This window comes from Spea bombifrons, chromosome 8, assembly GCF_027358695.1.
Source record: "Spea bombifrons isolate aSpeBom1 chromosome 8, aSpeBom1.2.pri, whole genome shotgun sequence".
In the NCBI taxonomy this organism is placed as follows: domain Eukaryota; kingdom Metazoa; phylum Chordata; class Amphibia; order Anura; family Pelobatidae; genus Spea; species Spea bombifrons.
This window is the reverse complement of record NC_071094.1, coordinates 21,792,813-21,813,683: the sequence shown is the minus strand read 5'-3', so window position 1 is coordinate 21,813,683 and position 20,871 is coordinate 21,792,813. Positions and strand designations below refer to the sequence as shown.

General features: G+C 40.2%; 2 protein-coding genes and 1 long non-coding RNA gene across 3 annotated transcripts; all 3 read left to right on the top strand.

Annotated features, from left to right (window-relative positions):
* The first annotated feature begins 1,030 nt into the window (after positions 1-1,030).
* On the top strand, positions 1,031-12,542 carry LOC128503065 (zinc finger protein 728-like). Its single transcript, XM_053473080.1, has 4 exons — positions 1,031-1,053; positions 2,222-2,309; positions 8,942-9,026; positions 10,903-12,542. Exons 2-4 carry the CDS (start codon positions 2,259-2,261, stop codon positions 12,141-12,143), a joined length of 1,377 nt encoding a protein of 458 aa, XP_053329055.1. The 5' UTR covers positions 1,031-1,053; positions 2,222-2,258; the 3' UTR covers positions 12,144-12,542.
* A 1,561-nt stretch (positions 12,543-14,103) lies between these two features.
* LOC128503686 (uncharacterized) lies at positions 14,104-18,299 on the top strand. The gene is made up of 3 exons (XR_008355279.1): positions 14,104-14,307; positions 16,666-16,745; positions 18,095-18,299. It is a non-coding gene; the product is annotated as an uncharacterized LOC128503686 (long non-coding RNA).
* A 131-nt stretch (positions 18,300-18,430) lies between these two features.
* On the top strand, positions 18,431-20,268 carry LOC128503835 (gastrula zinc finger protein XlCGF49.1-like). The gene has a single exon (XM_053474030.1). The coding sequence runs from the start codon at positions 18,431-18,433 to the stop codon at positions 19,235-19,237; it is 807 nt and encodes a 268-aa protein (XP_053330005.1). The 3' UTR covers positions 19,238-20,268.
* The last annotated feature ends 603 nt before the right edge of the window (positions 20,269-20,871 follow it).

The following is a 20,871-nucleotide window of genomic DNA, read 5'->3' as shown; positions in this document are numbered from 1 at the left end:
TTATGCTTAATGAGGTGTTTAGGGTTAATTTGGGGGCAGTTATGCTTAATGGGGTCTTTAGTGTTAATTTAGGGGCAGTTATGCTTAATGAGGTGTTAGGGTTAATTTAGGGGCAGTTATGCTTAATGGGGTGTTTAGGGTTAATTTAGGGGCAGTTATGCTTAATGGGGTGTTTAGGGTTAATTTGGGGGCAGTGATGCTTAATGGGGTCTTTAGTGTTAATTTGGGGTCAGTTATGCTTAATGGGGTGTTTGGGGTTAATTTGGGGGCAGTTATGCTTAATGGGGTGTTTAGGGTTAATTTGGGGGCAGTTATGCTTAATGGGGTGTTAAGGGTTAATTTTAGGGGCAGTCATGGTTGATGGGGTGTTAAGGGTTAATTTTAGAGGCAGACATGGTTGATGGGGTGTTTAGAGTTAATTTAATGGTGAGGGTTAATTTAATTAATTTAATAAAGTTAGCTTAAGGTGCAGTTGCAGGTAAAGGGGAGTGTAAATCCTGGCTGGGGGCAGTGATTATTAATGTATTTACTTATAACAGTATGGTGATATTATCTGACTGATTCGAATCCCAATGAAGGCAGAGAGTCGTTCAAAGATCCGGATCTTACAGTGATCCGGATCACTGTAAGATTCGGATCCCTGCAAGATCCGAATCTTTGAACGACTCTCTGCCTTCATTGACATCACTGGAGGCAGGGGGGAGGATTCATAATGAAAGGGGCGGGGCCAATCGTTAGTGTGCCTGCGCGGAGTTCCTGGAAAACAGTAACTCCTGTGAGTCACACTGAGTGATCCGAAGATTCGGATCATGAATCGGATCATTTCAGTGAACGAATCGAAATGATCCGAACTTCCCATCACTACTGAGAAACCTCTGAGAACATGAATTTGTAATTCTGCTAGCAATACTTTAAGTGTTAGGAGCCAATGGACAATAAGGAAAAGGGTGGAGTTGAATCATGTAACCGGGATTAAAAAAAAAAAAATCAACTGAAACTACACGTAATTTAGGCTGACGCGTGTTGATGATTCGGGGCGTACAGGCATCGAAAGTAAGTAGTACATGCAGCCTGTTACCGGGTGAAAGCGACAGGAAACCGAAATACAACTCAACCCGAGAAGAGTACGTGAATAATAATAATACAAACAGAACACACCGCCAGCAGCGCTAAATATCACGCAAGGCAAGCAGCACAGGCCTCCGCTAGACGGAAGTGTAAGGGAGGACCAGGAAGTAGGGCATAGCCCAAACCTCCAGATTATCCGATATCCTCACCGCACAGGCGATTAGCTTTACCTCAGCTGGTTAGACGGGCCCTCGGAAAGCTACCATAGCAATGCCGATGACCTACATTGAAGAGCCACACGCACTCTGAGCTGTACGGCGCTACCTCAAAAGTTAAGAACGTTATAGTCTTTCCGCCTCCTAAGATTTTTTACAGGTACACGTGACAGATACTTAAAACGCAAACATCTTAAAACGCTATAATGCGCCTTTTCTTTAAATAATGGCATTAAACACCGACTGGCGCCTTACGGTCGTATCTCTCTGCTGAACTTTTGGAAGACTACCACCCGCTTTACCACTAGTGGCCGTTGTCACCTGCAAACATCCAATCATCGAGCGAGCAACCCTTAATCCCAGCATGCTTATAACAGAATAAACCATTCTCCGCAAAACGGGGAGGAATTTGAGCGGACTTCCGGGATCGTTCACAGACGGGAGCGCTGAGTTGCGTGTGCTTTTCGGTATGTGCTGCATAATCTCGGATGGGCGATATGTTTCCACTGAAGCTCTTAGTTTAACAGAGTTGTGCGTTTCAGTCGAAGAGCTGCATGTAAAGATAGCAACCAGGTGTCTGAGATTAGCCCACCCAGTCCCCAATAGAGCGTCAGACACTTTGAATTCAGAGGTTCTCAGTGTTGGCTAAATATGTATTGTTTGTTAGTTATGGCTTTTTAAATTGAAACACATATTTCCTTGCACAAATATCACACTACACAGGACTCGTAAACACACTGACTTACGTTTTTTGCTTTGCAAGTGGTCCTGTTTTGATGATGGCTAATGGCTTTTGGTTATTTTTGCTAAAATGTTGTTTACACAATACCAGTGACCTCACTAGTTTTTTTTGTGATCCTCTAAAAAAAACAATTTCCAAATCCACTGATTTAGGTAACAGGACATAGTTGATTTCTCACAATGTCATTCCCTCTCAGGGTCACCTGGAGTTTATATGTGTACCAACTCACACCAATGAACTCACCAAAGAGTACCTTTCAGACTGAACATCATGTATTTATAAAGGTAAGGCATGTAATGATCTGTAAAGTGTTGCTGTTACTCTGTAAAGCTACTGTCACAAATATATAAGAAGATACACATCTAAAAGCATGATGGGCTCTCACAGCAGAACTGAAAAAATAAGAGGAAAGATTTCAATATAAGTAAATAATAATGATACAAAAAACACTGGTTAAATGTTCATATACAGCACTGTGCAAATGTTTTAGGCAGGTGTGAAAAATACTGCTTTCAAAAATGGACATGTTTATTTTTATCACTTAACAAAATGCAAGGTGGTTGAACAGAAGAAAAATCTTCATTAACTCAATATTTGGTGTGACCACCCTTTGCCTTCAAAGCAGCATCAATTATTCTAGGTATGCTTATAGTTAGCTGTATGAATAAACAATTATACCAAGCAGTTGCTAATGGCCATGAATTTAATATGTATGTTGAAACAGGGTTCGTCTAAGTGTTTGTCAGCCTGGTACATCCCCCCACAAATGCTGTCTGTCCGGGTGTCTGGGAAAACCTGCACAGCCATTTGCGTAGACAACTTCCGCTGCAGCCGGAAGGAGGTGCGGCTAGCAGCGGGGGTTGTCTGCGTCCATCGCGCAGACCTTCCCCGGCTGTCAGCGAGGAGAGTAAGTTTGGAGGAGGGAGGGTGTTAAATAAAGCATTTCTGTAGGCAGAGTGCTCTATGAAATGCCTTTTTAACCCCCTTAATGCCACTCTGCCTTCAGAATTGCCTTTTAACCCTCTATATGCCATTCCGCCTCCTGAAATGCCTTATACCTCCCTATATGCCACTCTGCCCCATAATATGTCTTTAAACCCCCTAAATGCCAGAGTGGCATAAAGGGGTATAAGGCATTTCTGGAGGCAAAGTGGCACATCGGGGGTCAAAAGGCATATCATGGGGCACAGTGGCATATAGAGGGTTAAAAGGCATATCATGGAGCACAGTGGCATATAGGGGGTATAAGGCATTTCTGGGGCAGAGTGCAAGCCTGGGGGCAGATGTGCATAACTGGGGGGCAGGTTGGGGGGGGGAGGAAATAAAAACTAAATATTTTTCTCAATCATAGCTTTTATTAAAAAAAATAGTTCACAAGTTTACATGAATTAACATTTACTGGTAAAAGATTTTTTCCTATAGGGTCATCTTATATTCAGGCTTTTTCTCTTTTTTTAAATTAATATTCAGATTTTGGGGAGTCGTCTTATAATCGAACAAATACGGTATATATATCGGAAGCAGGGGCTAATAGTAAAGAAACTGCCAGTTCAGCTGTTATTTTGAAGTCATATTTCAATCACGGTCTCTACTTTAAAGAGAAAAGTACATATTATGTAGTAAAAAATGCATGTCTAACGTATACATATATTTTTTTTTATATACCTGTGCCTGTAATCTCATGCGCTTCTTAGTGTCTCCCTGAATGGCAGAAATAAAATGTGGTCAGGGCTCGAGAAATCCCAGGTCGCCATGGCGACTGAGAATTTTGTCCTGGCGCCTAGGTCAGGGGCGTCCAATGTGCGGACTTCGACGTGCAGCCCGCGTAAGCAGGACTGGACTGGCCCTGCTCACGGTGCAGACTTAATCAAAAGGGAGGAGCTTCCCCTGCAGCAGCCAGCACCAATAGAGAGACAGGGGAGGGACTATCTTGCCATCTACCACCTCTCTCATTCTCCCAGCCACTCCCCCAAGTGTCTCTGTCTTGACACGCCCCTCTACCCCAGGCTTGCCACTCTGCCCCCAGAAATGCCTTATACCCCCCTATTTGCCACTCTGCCCCATGGTGTGCCTTTTAACCCTCTATATGCCACTCTGCCTCCAGAAATGTCTTATACCCTCCTATATGCCACTGTGCCCCATGATATGCCTTTTAACCCCCTATATGCCCCTCTGCCCCATGATATGCCAGAGTGGCATATAGGGGGTTAAAAGGCACATCATGGGGCTGAGTGGCATATAGGGGGGTTAAAATGCATTTCTGGAGATATATATATATATATCTATATATATAGATATATATATACTGCTAACAGCAATCGCACTCCTATCAAGCCAAGGCAGCCAGTACATGCTGGAACCTGGGGATGTTAGAAGTGTGATTACAGCCTCCCTATGCCATGCTACCACCCCCACCCCTCTTACACATCCATGCTATCACACACACACACTTGTTCACAAACATTTAAATACTCATTCATTCCATTAATCACACATACACACACACACACACACGCTCAAACCCCCCACCCCCTTACCTGAACTGCAGATCTCCCACTCGCAGACTTCTGCAGGGGCCCGGCTGTGCCAGCAACTTCTCTGGCCCCGCCTGCAGAGGAAGGAGGGGGGGAGGTAGAGTTATGTGAGGACTTTGCTACCTTCCTGTTCTCCTGCTGCTAATAGCAGAGATGCTGCTCGCGATCAAAGCCCGGTAAGCAGCACGGCCCCAGCAGAGTGAGGTCTGATTAGAAGACGACCTCGATTATAAGACGAGGGGTATTTTTCAGAGCATTTGCTCTGGAAAAAACCTTGTCTTATAATCGAGCAAATACGGTATGTGTGTGTGTGTGTATATGTATATGTATATATATATGTGTATGTATGTATATATATATATATATATATATATATATATATATATATATATATATATATATGAATATGTGTTGCATTTTCTTGTCCCATTTTGGTGTTACTTACTTTTAACCCCTTCGCGACCTTTGCCGGTTCAGGACCATCATAACAAGAAGCTCACTAAATGACCTTTGACGGTCCTGAACCGTCAAAAAATTAAATGAGCTAAGAAAGTGATCAAGGATCACTTTCTTCGCTTAAACGGCCTTGCTGCAATGCCTCGATGCCTCCCCGGGGCGTCAACAGCCGCCCGTTTTAAAAGCGTTTAGGAAGCGATCAACGATCGCCTCCTAAACTTAAATGGTGTCGCTGGAATGCCTCGATCAGGAGGCATCCAGCGACACCAAACACTTACCTCTGGGTGGGCTGTGACCGCTCCGGTGAGCGGTCACAGCCGCAGCTGCCGGTGATCTTCGTCATCCGCAAGATGGCGGCGGCCCGGGAAATAAAACAATAAAGGTGAAAAAGTTCGCTAGATGGTCTCCAGACCCTCTAGAGAACTGGCTCCACTTGCTGCTTGAATACAGGTACTGCATTCAACCATGCAAGTCAATGGAGCCCAGCTTTCTAATCACTATGTGATTAGTAAAATATTCAAAAAAAAAAAAAAAAAATGGAAAAAAAAAAATATCGTGAACCGAAAAAACTAAAATCACGTCTCACTCAGGTAAGGTGCAAATAAGAAACAAAACTTATGAAAATACTTCCCTAATCGGACCGCAGCTGCCCAAACTACACTTTTCCTCAAAGTGTAAGAATGCAAATAAACCAGAAATGTATGGGGCGCAGGAACATATATAGGGAAAAAATAAAAATAACACAGTATAGTGTAGACTGTACTTTAAAAAATTTAAAAAAATGTGCTAACATTTAAAAATAATTATGCAATGATGTCACTAGATGAACCATCCAGTACCAGCAAAATGTGTAAAAAAAAAAAAAAAAAAAAAAGTATTAAAAAATAAAATAAAATTAAAAAATAAAGTTTATTATTTTGAGCAAGTGCTAAAATGTCTCAAAAATCTCAACAAAGAGTTAAAATAAAAGCACTTCAAATACCCAAGGGGTGTCTAATATAAAAAAAAAATGGCTGATGGGGTAAATTGGAGTGGCCTAGCTCAAAGATAGGGCATAGGTACAGACTGACCAAAATGGAGAAAAAAAAGCGCACTTCCCAAATGTGGCATTTTAAATCTGAAACAACCCGACAAACCCATGCATGTGGGGTATCGCTGCACTCAGGAGATGTTCCTGAACACACATTGGGGTGTTGTTTGACAGTGGCATATACCAGGACCTGTATATCTATAACTAAAATATAATTTGTGTGAAAAAAAAAAATTACTATTACAAAGTTTGACAAAGTGTAGTTCTATAATTGGTGCATGGAAAGGGTTAAAATAACAGCATTTGGAATACCCTGGGGTGTCTAGTTTTCAAAAATATATGGTTTGAATGGGTTAAATTGAGTTAACCGGCTTCAAAGATATTCCAAAGAGGAGATGGAGGCACAATGACCAAATGACCACCTGGATTACGCATGCCCCAAAAGTAGCCTTTTACCAGCCAAACAATCTGACAAACCCATGCATGTGGGGTATCGCTGTACTCAGGAGATGTTGCTGAACACATATTGGGGTGTTGTTTGACAGTGACATATACCAGGACCTGTATATTTATAACTAAATTACAATTTGTGTGGGGAAAAAAATAAAAAAAATACTATTACAAAGTTTGACAAAGTGTGGTTGTATAATTGGTGCATGGAAAGGGTTAAAATAACAGCATTTGGAATACCCTGGGGTGTCTAGTTTTCAAAAATATATGGTTTGAATGGGTTAAATTGAGTTAACCAGCTTCAAATATGTTCCAAAGAGGAGATGGAGGCAGACTGACCAGATTTGTTAAAAAAGATTTGGAAATCATAAAACGCTGCTTGTACTTATTGCCCTATAACTTACAAAAAACAGCAAAAAAACATAAAAACATTGGGTATTTCTAAACTCAGGACAAGTAGTAGAATCTATTTAGCTATTTTTTTAACTTGCTTTTTTAGGTGAGTAAAAGATTTTTCGAATAAAAGTCATAAAATGTGTTTTGTTTTTTTTCAATTTTTCACCATGTTTTTTTTTTTATAGTAAATAAGATGATACGATCAAAATAATGGTATCTGAAGAAAGCCCATCTTGTCCTGAAAAAAACAATATATAACTTATGTGGGTACACTAAATGGGTGAGGAGAAAATTACAGCTGAACACAAGCACCACAAAAGTGTCAAAACAGCTGCGGTCCCACAGGGTACAAAACGAAAAATGAGCCCGGTCCTTAAGGGGTTAATAAAAGTGTGGTTATTATTATTTTTTTTTTTTTTTAAGGGGGGGGGTCATTTTCGGTTCGGTTTCAGCCAGTGAATCCTGAATTTTCGGTTTCGGTTCAGAATTTTCTTTTCGGTGCATCCCTATTACGGTAGGCTTGAGCACACAGTCCAATATCATTTCAGACACATTTCTTGTATCATTTAGTAATTTGTTTTCAGGCTAGGAATTTGGTTTCTTAAACTTTCCTGATGGATTAAATTCAGAGGCTTTTTTAAATTAAGAAATGAAACTCGGGGGCCTCTCTTTCTCAGGGGTCCCTCTATCCCCCAAATCCTGTCTGTGCCCCTGCACCCTCCCCCTGCCTTGTATCTGTCCCCCCACCTGCTCACTTACCTTCTCTAGCTGTTTTCTTATCTTCACTGATTTCTTGGCATATGCGAGACCATGCTGACAGGTAGTGCAGAGTCAGTATGTGAGACACTGTCATGCAGTGCCTGCTATAGAAACTGCTCTAAAATATAATACAATCCCTTGCTTGTCTGTAGAGGTAAATTTAATGCACAGTTTTCCTTACAGACACTGAAATGGTCAATTGTCATTTGCATAATAATAATGCTCCTCTTGAAATTTGTACTTTTATTTAATGTAGTAAAGTTTTACTTAATGTAAGGAAGACTTTAATGAGCGGGTGGTGGGCATGTGGAACAGCCTCCCAACAGAAGAACCTTGAGCTCCACAGGACCCCTAAGATTTCTACTTTTATTTAATGTAATAAAGAGTTATTTAATGTATGGGAGATTTACTTTACCGTAGGGGTGGTGGATTTGTGGAATAGTAACTTGAGGTGCACAGAACCCCTGATATGTTTATTTTTCTTTTGCGCCTCTCTAATATAAGTAGAGTTTTGGCTGGGATTTTTAAGGATATTATTAAGTTTAATTTTAGAGTGATCAGAATTTGGTTTTTGTTCAGTATAGATAAAGTATATCTGGCATTGCAATGGTTTACAAAAGTTTTTTTCTTTTGCTGCAGGTAACCATTTGCTCTCTCTCCTTCATTGTTTCCTGTGGAGTTTGTATTTCTAATCTTAATAAGCAGCACCTATTGGATTTAATACTTAACACATGTACCCACTTTGAATGTTAAACATGTTTTCAGGGAATGCTGCCGAAATGCTACTCATAGCTTGTTTAAGCCTGTATGAACCCAGATAAAGCAAAATCTTGTAATTATTAGCAACCGCGCCCAGAAAATGTGTGAGAGAGAACTCCTCTATATCAGGCAAATGAACGAATTTACCAAAATTTTGGTGGTTTTGCAGTTCTTTTTTTGTTAGTTTCATTGAGGATCGCCCTTGTTTTCGGAGATTCACACAACTGTATGAAACAGTCAATTTTCTTTAAAAGAACAAGTTTGTACAAATCCAAATATACAAGTCTACTTTACAGCATGCCTAAAACTCTTGCACAGTACTGTATATCCACAGAGATTAGGTGTTTGTGACATCTTTAAAACCTGCATTTCATAAATGTTTTGTTATCACACACACTATAACACAGGTTAGCATTACATGCTAAAATAAAAGACTGGCCAGGTAAAGATGAACATTAATACTTGTTCATGGCAAAAATTACAGTATTAAGATACTATTAATATATAATACTGTGTTACATATTTGCAATAGGTAAAAGTAACAGGAGATTCTGAGCAGCGTGTGGTTGAGAAGGAAGACAGTACATGGAAAGACAATGCTGTATATCCAAGGACTGGTGAGTGTGTGCTGATCAAAAATCACGATTCCAAATAGACAATAAAGTTATAGAGGTTTTCCTTCATGCTACAGATTCAAAGCCAGCTCTACGTAAAACAATCACTGCGACTAAAAACTGAAAGATTGAAAAAGCCTTTGTGCTGTTTATACACTGCAGCATGTGGTTGTGGGGATAAATAGGTCAGGGAAGCTCAGTAAGTTAAAAGTACAGGTCAAAAGGTAATAGTTAAAGTAAAAAGAAAAGGGGGAAAAAAATGACATGGTGCATTATCCTGCTGGAAGTAGCCATCAGAATGTGATGGATCTATGCTTTCATGTTTACATCTGGAATCGAGACTCATCAGACCAGGCAAGGTTCTTCCAGTCTTCCATTGCCCTATTTTGGTGAGCCTGTGCAAATTGTAGCCTCAGTTTCCTGTTCTTAGCTGACAGGAGTGGAGCCCGGTGTGGTCTTCTGCTGCTGTAGCCCATCTGCTTCAAGTTTCAGTTGCTCGTTCAGATATGGTATTCTGCATACCTTGGATATAACAAGTGGTTACGTGAGTTACTGTTGCCTTTGTCATCTCTTCTGACCTCTGACATCAACAAGGCATTTTCATCCACACAAATGCCACTCACTGGATAGTTTCTCTTTTTTGGACCATTCTCTGTAAACCCTAGCGATGGTTGTGCATGTAAATCTCATTAAATCAGCGGTTTCTGAAGTACTCAGACCAGCCCGTCTGGCACCAACAACCATGCTACGTTCAAAATCACTTAAATCCCCTTTCTTCATGATTCTGATGCTAGGTTTGGACTTCAGCAAGTTGTCTTGACCACGTCTACATGCCTAAATGCATGAGTTGCTGCCATGTGATTGGCTGATTAGCTATTTGTGTTACCAAGCAATTGAACAGGTGTACCTAATAAAGTGGCCAGTGAGTGTGTGTGTATATAATATAAAAAAAATTGTAGTTAGCAATTTCTGGTTTGGGCTTTGGGAACTGCTTAAGAGTGTAGTGAGCAGCAGCGAATCAGGAGAGCCGTGGGTGGCGGAATAGAAGAGCTACTGAAATTATTATCCTGTGGATAATTTTGTTTTTTTAATATAAATAAGATTTTTCTTTGTTGTTGCCTCCCCCTTAAAAGCTGTGAACTTGTTAATTGTTAAGTTTGTCTTCTGGCTTAAGGTGAGTGTGGTTTGGCCAAGAGCTTTGTATATATTGTTAGTTGATGTTTTGAGTTACATTTAGTTTGTATTGTTACATTGTAAAACTTTTTTTTTTTTTTTTGTAAAACTTAATAAAAGACCACATCCATCCATCTCGGTGTCATGTGTTTCATTTATTAAGTCAGTTATTAGTTTCTTTGTTAAATATTCCTTACAACCACAAGCATGTTGTAGTGAAATTTCATAAAATCTTAACAATGCTAAAAACTGTGTAGGCAGCAAAGTTTATATTAAGCTGAATGCTTTTTTACTTAAGTATTTTTTAATTGTTTTAAGTTTTCAACGGTAGGGAGGCTTATACGTTTCAGAAGCATACGCAGGGAGGCAGACTCAATTAGATATTATAAAATCCAAACATTTGAATTTTACTGTCTCGGTTGTAATTTTCTTCCTCATCTCTATAAAGGGAGTGTCAAATCTTGATCCATATACTCAAGGGAGTTAGCACACCTACACAGACATACCCATTTAACCCAGAAAATCAGAATAGGCAGAAAGAGACCGCTCAAAACATTGACAGTTTACAGAACTTTTCTATTTCATTACTTTGGAACATATAAAAAAAAACAGGGGAAAAATGCCTGTGGGGAAATGCACATTGTCTTGTACTTTTGTCAAGAATAATGTAACCAAACTTTTGTTTGTTTTTGTTAATTGCTGACAGAACTGGAGATGGCTGAAGATCCTGAAAAGTTTAATGTCCCTCTCAGCTGGACCATAAAAGATAATGTTGTTTTATGTTCCCGGGATGTAAAAGACTATGTTGTGTCACCACAGAGCTCTGAAGAGACAGGCAAATACAATTCTCAAAATACAAATGCAGAACACCACCTGAAAGAAGATGGAGATGCGCAGCATGCAAAATTCCTCAACGGGCCTAGCGCGCAGAGCAAAGAAATAACACAAATAATTGATACAAAAAGAAGATCTCCAGCGAATGAAAACTGTAAACGTTTAGCAGAAATAATCCATGTGCCTGGTTTAGGTTACAAATGTAATATATGTAACAAAATGTTTAGGATTCCATCTCTGGTTGCCTTTCACCAAAAGGCCCACTCAGGAGAGAGGCCGTTTTCTTGTTCAGTTTGTAACAAACGATTTGCTCGCAAATCAGATCTTGTGAGGCATGAGTGGATTCATAAGAGAAGAAGTCTGTTTCATTGTAGCGTGTGTGGCAAAGGATTTAATGCACCCTCACGTCTTCAGTCTCACCAGAAGACTCATGTGGAATTCTACAAGACCAATATATTGAATAAGAAACCAACTAAATTGCTAAACTCGTACAGCTGTGAAGAATGTGGGAAGGAGTTCTCCTATTACTTGTCCTTAATAAGACATCGGCAGGTTCACATCAAAAATCAGTACAATATTGAGTGTGAGAAAGAAAAAGAAATGTCCTATGATTGCAACACATGTGGACTGACTTTTACACGTCATAGCTATCTACTTGAGCACCAACAAATACATACAGGATATGTACTCCACGTTTGTGAAAGGTGTGGGAAACGCTTTGTCAGTGGTGGATCACTTGCCCGACACCAGAAAACTCATACAGAAGAACAAGACTATGTTGTGTCACCACAGAGCTCTGAAGAGACAGGCAAATACAATTCTCAAAATACAAATGCAGAACACCACCTAAAAGAAGATGGAGATGCGCAGCATGCAAAATTCCTCAATGGGCCTAGCGCGCAGAGCAAAGAAATAACACAAATAATTCATACAAAAAGAAGATCTTCAGTGAATGAAAACTGTAAACGGTTAGAAGATATAATCCATGTGCCTGGTTTAGGTTACAAATGTAATATATGTAACAAAATGTTTAGGTTTCCATCTTGGGTTGCCATTCACCAAAAGACCCACTCAGGAGAGAGGCCGTTTTCTTGTTCAGTTTGTAACAAATGATTTGCTTGCAAATCAAATTTTGTGAGGCATGAGTGGATTCATAAGAGAAGAAGTCTGTTCCATTGTAGTGTGTGTGGCAAAGGATTTAATACACCCTCACGTCTACAGTCTCACCAGAAGACTCATGTGGAATTCTACGAGACCAATATATTGAATAAGAAACCAACTAAATTGCTAAACCCGTACAGCTGTGAAGAAATGTCCTATGATTGCAACACATGTGGACTGACTTTTACACGTCATAGCTACCTACTTGAGCACCAACAAATACATACAGGATATGTACTCCACATTTGTGAAAGGTGTGGGAAACGTTTTGTCAGTGGTGGATCACTTGCCCGACACCAGAAAACTCATACAGAAGAACAACCTTACTCCGGTGAAAGTGGGGAGATATCCATAGATAAAAGATTTGGACAGCTCCAGTAGTTTCATACCAGAGAGAACCCACACAAAACAGATAGGGTATAGTCTTTCAAACCATGAGGACGCAGTAGAAGATAGCCTTATTGTGCCCCACCAGGATAGCCACAACACAGAGACAATCTAAATCTGTCCTTTATGTGGGAATAATTTTATCAACAGTGCAAGTTTATTAAAACACCAGGAAATACATGTCACAAACCGACCATATGCATGCACAGAGTGTGGAAGGAGGTTTTCACGTAGACTATCACTTGATAAACATTTGAAGACCCACAAGCTCTCGAAATGTTGTGTATGGGGGGAAAGCTGTTCTGATTATGCTTGTTTTATGAAACCCCAAAAGACCTTGTGCCAGTCTGCGAACGCTAGTGTGGATGACAAAAACTCTACTGCTCAAGTGGTATTGAGATAAACAAACATATTTGATTACTAGCCATTTTCACTATTAAAAAACATTTTTGAACATGAATGTAATGCAAACTTGACTGGTGGATTTAATTGATATTTTTGTCTGTTTATGAAGAAGTGTTTGAATAGTTAGGGATGATGTGTGTAACTTGATGTTGGATCTTGAAGCATTGGGGACCTGCTTCCTATTTAGGTCTACAAGATGAAGATATTGTTTTTGGTGTTCAACATTGTTGATGCTAGAGCTGAGAGGTACACCTCGCTCTGCGAGCTTTCATTTGGCAGACTTTCTGATGCATTTCAATGTAGGTTAAATCCCGTGACATACCACACTGCTGCCCTTCTACTGTGTGGTCACATGTGTGTTATGTGACCATGCTGGGTGCCCAGTGAGGGGGCAGATCAGAGCAGTGAGGGGCAGGAGGGATATCAGAGGGGAGGGGACAGGTCAGATCAGTGGGGACAGGAAGGGGCTAGGAGGATCAGATGGGAGCTGGAGAAGGAGCAGTGAGATATTTATCTAGGTAGCAACCTCTGCTGGCCCCTCGAACAACAACAAGAGGAGTTTCAGGGCAAGATAGATCCATCCATCCTGAACATGTACAGTTTGGAAAGGTTGCAGGATGAAGCCAATTCCATTCCTGGCTGGGCCTGGTAACTACTTTTCACAATACATTCATTTACGAGTATATTAGTACAGCCAGTTGGTAAAACGTAATTTGCACTGACCAAAAAACACTAAAGGACAGTTAGGTCCAGATTGGCATTTACCATGTTTTTCTTATAAGACCACCTTGTGATGAGCTGAATAGGACCGCAAGATACAGATATAACAGATTGTGGTATTCTATATTTTTGTTTCTTTAATTTTGGAATTATAGCCATGATGAAGACGTTTATTTATTTGGTCTGGCAAGATCAGATCTGTGACGTTAGAGAAATCGGTAAACACCATAACTTTGCACACGCGAAACGCACGATTTCATTCCTTGAATAACATCCGTTATTTACTGAAGGTGTTTACATCAAAGAAATAAAAGACGGTTTGGAAACCTGCTCGTGCTAACGTCCGTTTGAAGTCCGTGTCGTTGATAATACAATTTAGAACTGCGGCAAAAAACGACTAACCTGGCCTTGGACGTGTAACTCGACCCCCCAACTCCTTCTTTACTACGCAGGTTGGGATTTGTAGTTCTATTCGTAAGCTTTTATAAACGCTATCGTGAAACAACACTACAAGTCCCGATATGCCCCGCGGGTCCGCTCTGTCAGTGGCTGTCTGAAGCCTCCAGTCAGATCCCCGCTCACACAAAGGGCCCATCTGCGGCAGGTAAGAGGTGAGCTGGGGTTGGGTTTATGTTCAATATATACGGTATATATATAGGTATATACTATACGTGGTTTGCCTGAAATGAAGCCAGGTATACATCTGGCTTAATTTCAGGCAAACCACATATAGTATATGTGTATGTATATATATATATATATATATATATATATATATATATATATATATATATATATATATATATATATATGTGTGTGTGCGTAATAGCGAAATTGATCCATTTCTTTGTATTCACAGATGTAGATTAAGTAACTGTAATTTTATATAATAATGCAAGTATTTATATCTTTATGAGCATGCTGTACATGCATGTTATTTAGACAATATACAAGCCATCCAGAATTTAGACATATGTACGCACACTTAAATGGATAATATATATATATATGTGTGTGCATTGGCATAATTACAGTAAGTGGATCATACTAATGTAACTGCATGACTGTATAATCACTGTGCAGTTCGATTTGGGTTTCAAAGTGTCACATTAAAGAGGCAGTTTACAGTCCCTGACAGCCCTGTACTTTGTCAGTATGCCCTATTTCAAATGAAAAAGAAAGAAATAAAAACCAAAAGCACTTACCGTATTTATCGGCGTATAACACGCACCCCCATTTTTGAACAAAAAAACTGAACAAAAAAAACTTCATCAGAATCACTGCTATCTGGGAAACCACACACACACACACAGTAAGACACACACACAGTAAGACACACACACAGTAAGACACACTCACACACTCAGACACACACAAACTCAGACACACACACAGTAAGACACACTCACACTCAGACACACACACTAAGACACACACACAGTAAGACACACACACTGACACAAACACACTAAGACATACACACACACTAAGACATAGACACACACTAAGACACACACTAAGACACAGACACAAACAGACTCAGAGACACACACAAACAGACTCAGAGACACACTCAGACACACACTCAGACACACACTCAGACACACACACTCAGACCCCCCTTCTCAGGATCTACCCTCTCTCTCCCTAACCCCACCCCGGTCACTTACCTTCAACTCCTGTGTTGGAAGCGTGAGGCGTTTGTCTCGGGTGCCGGCGCTTCACTGCTGAGCGCCGGCACCCGAGACAAACGCCTCACGCTTCCAACACAGGAGTTGAAGCGCTGAGGCAGGCGGGCTGAGGCAGGCGGCGGCGGCTGAGGCTGAGGCAGGCGGCGGCGGCTGAGGCTGAGGCAGGCGGCTGAGGCAGGCGGCGACGGCCGCCAGCAGAGGAGTCCTGGATTTCTGTCAGTCAGGGGGGCCCGAGAGTTGCCGAGCGGTCGTCTTCAGCAACCGCTCGGCACCCCTTGGGCCCCCCTGACTGGCAGAACTCCAGGGCCCGGTCGCAGTTGCGACCCCGGTAGTTCTGCCACTGGCTCTAGGATTTATCGGCGTATAACACGCAGGTAGGGTTTCAGCTTCATATTTTAGTTAAAAAAGTGCGTGTTATACGCTGATAAATACGGTATATTTGTAGAAGCTCCAGCTATCCGTCTCCTCAGTGGTCCTACAATTCTTTCCACCACCGTTTGCTTGAAGAACTCTTCAATGAGAGGAAAGCGCTCCCGTGGAAACTAATGTGAGCTTTTTCCACACGTGCGCACAGGGGGTCTCATAAGACACCCCCTGTGACTTCGTACAGCCATCAGCATTTGCAGGGGGGATCCCACATAAATTTAAAGGGACCCTCTAACTGTCATATGCATTAAAGTGCATACAATGGCAGGAATGTCTCTTTAAACCCTAATCTGCTTGTACTGGTGGCGGAAAATGTTATCTCTACAGGAAATAACAATATTTTTAAAGAGTACATGTGAGGTTTTAGTAATAGGGAAATGGGTATGTTGCTCCCGTAACCTTCTATGCAGTTCTAGTTGTCTATATAAAAAAAATTATAGTTTCAACTTTCAAAAAACTTTTCTCAGTTCTGAGGTCACATTTTAAGCAGAAAAAAACCAGGCTCCTAAATTTTGGTTGTACTATTAGATCTCTATTTTGCATTGGTTTTCATTGCTTCATAGGTATGTTATTATGTTAAGCTGTTCAAAATGCCTTTCTGGGCTCAAAGACCCCAGTAAAAATTAGCAAAAGATCAATATTGTGCGTCTGTTTAGTTTAAATTTTTGGATCTTAACCCTCTAAGCTCTACCTGAAAACAAAAAATTCTACCCAATTGTGACAATTTATTTTGTTTTGGCAAACGTTTAGTGCTCCTTAATGTTATGTTCTACTTCTTATCTGTAAATAACCATTTCTGTTCTTAAATAATTTTAACTCTCATTGATGTGCTTTGCCCCTTGTAGTCACATCAAATGAAGAAAAGAACTCTGAGATCCAGAACATCTGGGACTCAACAGCTCTCCCTATGTTGGTCCAGTAAAAGGTATCACTTTCAATTAAAGGCTCCAAATTATTTACTCATTACTCTGTCCTTACATGGTCCTTGAGCTGGGAGAATCTCACTGTGCTTGTCCCTTTTAAAATGTACACTGAAGTCCATAAGAAGAATACAACAGCTGTAGTCTGCTCAAAACATATTCTTTTTCATTCTTTACTGATGCAATTTTATGTTGATGCTGGCAGAGTAGATTAATATTATGTTACACAGACAATCTCCCAACAGTTTAGTCTACCTGGGGTTCCCATTTTTTTGTGTTGGGCTTTTAATCCCACTGAATCATAAGCTGCCATCACATTTGCTTATCTGTTAATATGTCCTCTTTAATCATCTATGATTACCAATGTACTCCTGCCTGTGTGTCATAGATTTGTACAACCAAACATAATTTCCTATGTCATTATTTGTACTAACAAAGCCATCCTTCTAGGCTGTAGGTTAATGTGCCAGTGGTAAACATAGGTAATACATACCTCCCAACTGACGGTACTAATTTTGGGCATTGCACAACCAAGCTTCTCTGATCCTGTGATCTCCTCCCAGAGCCCAGGAAGGGGTAAAATCAATGGAGATCAGTGCTGTTGCAACACAGATCTTTATTCCATTGAAGCCTTGCGAAGCTCTGAAGCCGCCGTGAAGTGACAGTTTGGGCACACTTGCAGAAAAAATGTGTCAGCGCCTCACTTGTACAAAAAAATCTAAAATAAATATATATAGCAAGGTTGGATTTACCCCTTTTGATTTTTCATAACTGACTACACTCTCTGCTGGACTTCATTAGTTGAATCAATTGTGCAGTATATTTGATTATTTGAATACATGGTTTTTATCAAGGTACGCTTTTGTTTTCTATTTATGCAGTCAGGTCTGGCTTTCTCATTTTACTCAGGTTTTGGAGTTTCATTGAACTTATACATTTAACTATTGCAGTCCACAGAGGGAACAACCCTGAACTTGCTTTTTATGTTGTATTTTACATGGTTAGGGTTACTTTGTACAGGGTTAGGCTCTCCAAAAAACCTTTAGAGTACCTTACTTACTGAAGAATAATGAGTGCACCTTGCTATACTGTATAAATTACTACAGTATACACACAGATTGACTCCAGCACTATAGATCTATAGATCATTTGTGTGCAACCTAAATGTGATAGGTATAAATATGGTTGAACAAAGACATAGCAAAAGTGTTTCTTTCCTTGAGATGTTTTTATTCTTAAGAGGATAACAACAAAAGCTTATTGGATCTTTTTTTCTATGTTTTACGAAGAATAGCTCTACAGTGGGAAACCTGTTTTATATAACAGTTATTTCTGTCTCTGCTTTTGGCTTCAGGGTGAATAAAAATAAATATTTCTAACCAAGTTTTTCTGGATTATGGAAGATAACCCTTTGCGGTGTGATCCTAATAAAGCAAGTTTGATACATACAAATTTTGACATCAGAGAGTGGAGTACCTCTACAGTAGACACACCTGCGCAAATCAATCAGTTTGAAAAGGATAATTTAGCTGTATCCCCATCAAAGGATCCTCAAGAAAGTTCTGTGACACCTACAAATACAGCCACTAGTGAACTAAACATTGAAACCTTTATAGTTGATGATGTGCTGGCCAAACAATACAAATGCAGTGATCAATTTTCTGGGAGTACTAAAAAATCAATGCAGAGGATGAAGTACAGACAATATGCATGTCTAGATTGTGGGAAATGCTTCACTCACAGCTCAACTCTTGCTACGCACCAGCGGACACACACAGGCGAGAAGCCCTATGCATGTTCTGACTGTGGAAAGAGCTTCACCAGAAGTTCTACCCTAGCTACACACCAAAGAATTCACACTGGCGAAAGACCGTATACCTGTATAGAATGTGGAAAGAGCTTTATCCAGAGTTCACATCTTGTTTTACATCAAAGAATTCATACAGGACACAAACCCTATTCATGTAAGGAGTGTGGAAAATGTTTTAGTGACCGATCACATTTTATCATACATCAACGGACACACACAGGGGAGAAACCATACACTTGTACTAAATGCGGTAAAAGCTTCAGTAGTAACTCAAACCTTGTAGCTCATCATAAACTCCACACAGAAAACACAATCTACATCTGTAACCAATGTGGAAAAAGCCTCAGTAATAGACTAACTTTTGCTAGTCATCAAAAAACCCACTTAGCAGACAAACCATTTGTGTGTGTTGAGTGTGGGAAAGGTTTTACCCGCAAGTTGCAACTTGTCTTGCACAAGAGGATTCACACAGGAGAGAGGCCGTTTGCATGTAACGAGTGTGGCAAAAGGTACACCCGCAAGTCCTATCTCATCATTCATCAGAAGATCCACACAACAGAGATCTTGTATGTGTGCAGTGACTGTGGGGAGAGCTTCCCTGAACATGCTCATCTCAAGACCCATCAGAGGTTACACAAAGAGGAGAGTCTTAAATCTGTTGAAATGGCTTCAACTGTGGAGAAATAATCAGAATCAATATAGTAACTTTACACTCTTGATGATCATTGATTTTTCATGGTTTCACCATTATGAGTCTTAAAAGCACAGTAAAACCTTGTCCAATGTAAGCTCATTGAAAAATGTTCACTTGAAGATGGAATTTTAGTTTGCCTATGAGGTCCATATAATTTGTAATACAACCTTATCCTAAAAAATCAAAAATAGATTTAAAGTGAAGTTACATTTGGGAGAGCAGATAGTTTTTTTGGAGAACTTAAAGATGAACCTATTGCTAGAACATGGAGGGCTTACTTGTTAACCATTTTCCTGCTAGTGCTTTAAAGGTCATATTCCAACATGGAAGAATCAATATACTTACCATCTGTAGATCTGCAGAGCTTCTGCGATATTGTTTTAAAGATTGCTATACTACCACAGACCATCAGCAGTCTTCATTGCATTAGAAAAAAAAAAGTAGGACATTGACTATACTGTTGAGACGTATGATGCAGTGAAATTACCCACATTTTAGCACCAGGAAACTGACATTATTGCATCTTCTGGTTTGTTTATTAGGTGACTAATAAACTGAACATTGGTTCATTTAAATATTTTTTTGTGTTTTAAGTTTTATGGAGCAGGTACCTTCTTTCTTAATGTGTTCATACCTATTGTAGTCTGATCAAGATATCTGTAGACTACATCTGTTAGCGCTTTATAAAAAGATACATACATACATTGAGAGTATCGCAGAGGTGGTCAAGACAACATATTACTCCAACACTTTGACTTTCGGTTTTGATGAAAAGGAATCTATAGACGTGTATCATTTGTGAAAAATTATACTTAAATTAGTAAGTCATTGTTCAATTCTGGTAATGCAAATTGTTGAAGGAAGACACATAAAGCCATATCTGTTACCTCAAGGTAGGTCATAGGATACAAGTGCATGGGCAAGCACAAGTAGGCGAGCAACCACAATTCCAGGGATACCAAAAATATCATAATTCCCAAACAAACATTAAAAAACATGTCTATGGCTGAGTATATTTTGCTTTTCCAAGGATCATTGGAAACTGAGAGGTTTAAATAGAGGCCGGAAGCAAGGGGTGTGGAAATCAAATTTTTTTCCGCCAAAATCAGTCAAAACATCACTCCCAGTGTCAGGATCTGTGGCCATCTTATATGTGGTGTAATCTTCCATTATAAAGCCCTGCAGTTCTGGAGTTGACCACTAGAGCAAACACAGAATCCTCTGTTTCAGGACCTGACCAGAGGGAGGTCTCCCTCTCCTGCGCAGCTGAGACCAGTAGTGGCGGCTGCGGAGTAGAGAAAGCTCTCTCCCTTATCCGTGGAGGCTGCTGTTTTTGTGGTGGCTGTGAGAAGAAGACAGGGAAGACGTGTTTTGTGGTGGCTGTGAGGAGAACACAGGGAAGACGTGTGTGTGTGTGTGTGTGTGTGTGTGTGTGTGTGTGTATATATATATATACATATTGTAGGGGACAGCTCACGCAGGGGGCGGCAATGACAGTTTCACACAGGTTTCCAACGTAAAAGCGTGTTTATTTAGATATTGTAGTCACAGAGCACCTTGTAAACAAAACAAACTATAAGCCTGTCCGGCTCTAACTAAACAGCAGGATACCTCTCTAGCAGCCTAA

Excerpts from the sequence above, each read along its gene's own strand:
- LOC128503065 (XM_053473080.1), top strand. The coding sequence starts at position 2,259 with ATGAACTCACCAAAGAGTACCTTTCAGACTGAACATCATGTATTTATA. Across the intron at positions 2,310-8,941 it reads AACATCATGTATTTATAAAG|GTAAAAGTAACAGGAGATTC; the intron begins GTAAGGCATGTA and ends TATTTGCAATAG. Across the intron at positions 9,027-10,902 it reads TGCTGTATATCCAAGGACTG|AACTGGAGATGGCTGAAGAT; the intron begins GTGAGTGTGTGC and ends AATTGCTGACAG.
- LOC128503835 (XM_053474030.1), top strand. The coding sequence starts at position 18,431 with ATGAAGTACAGACAATATGCATGTCTAGATTGTGGGAAATGCTTCACT.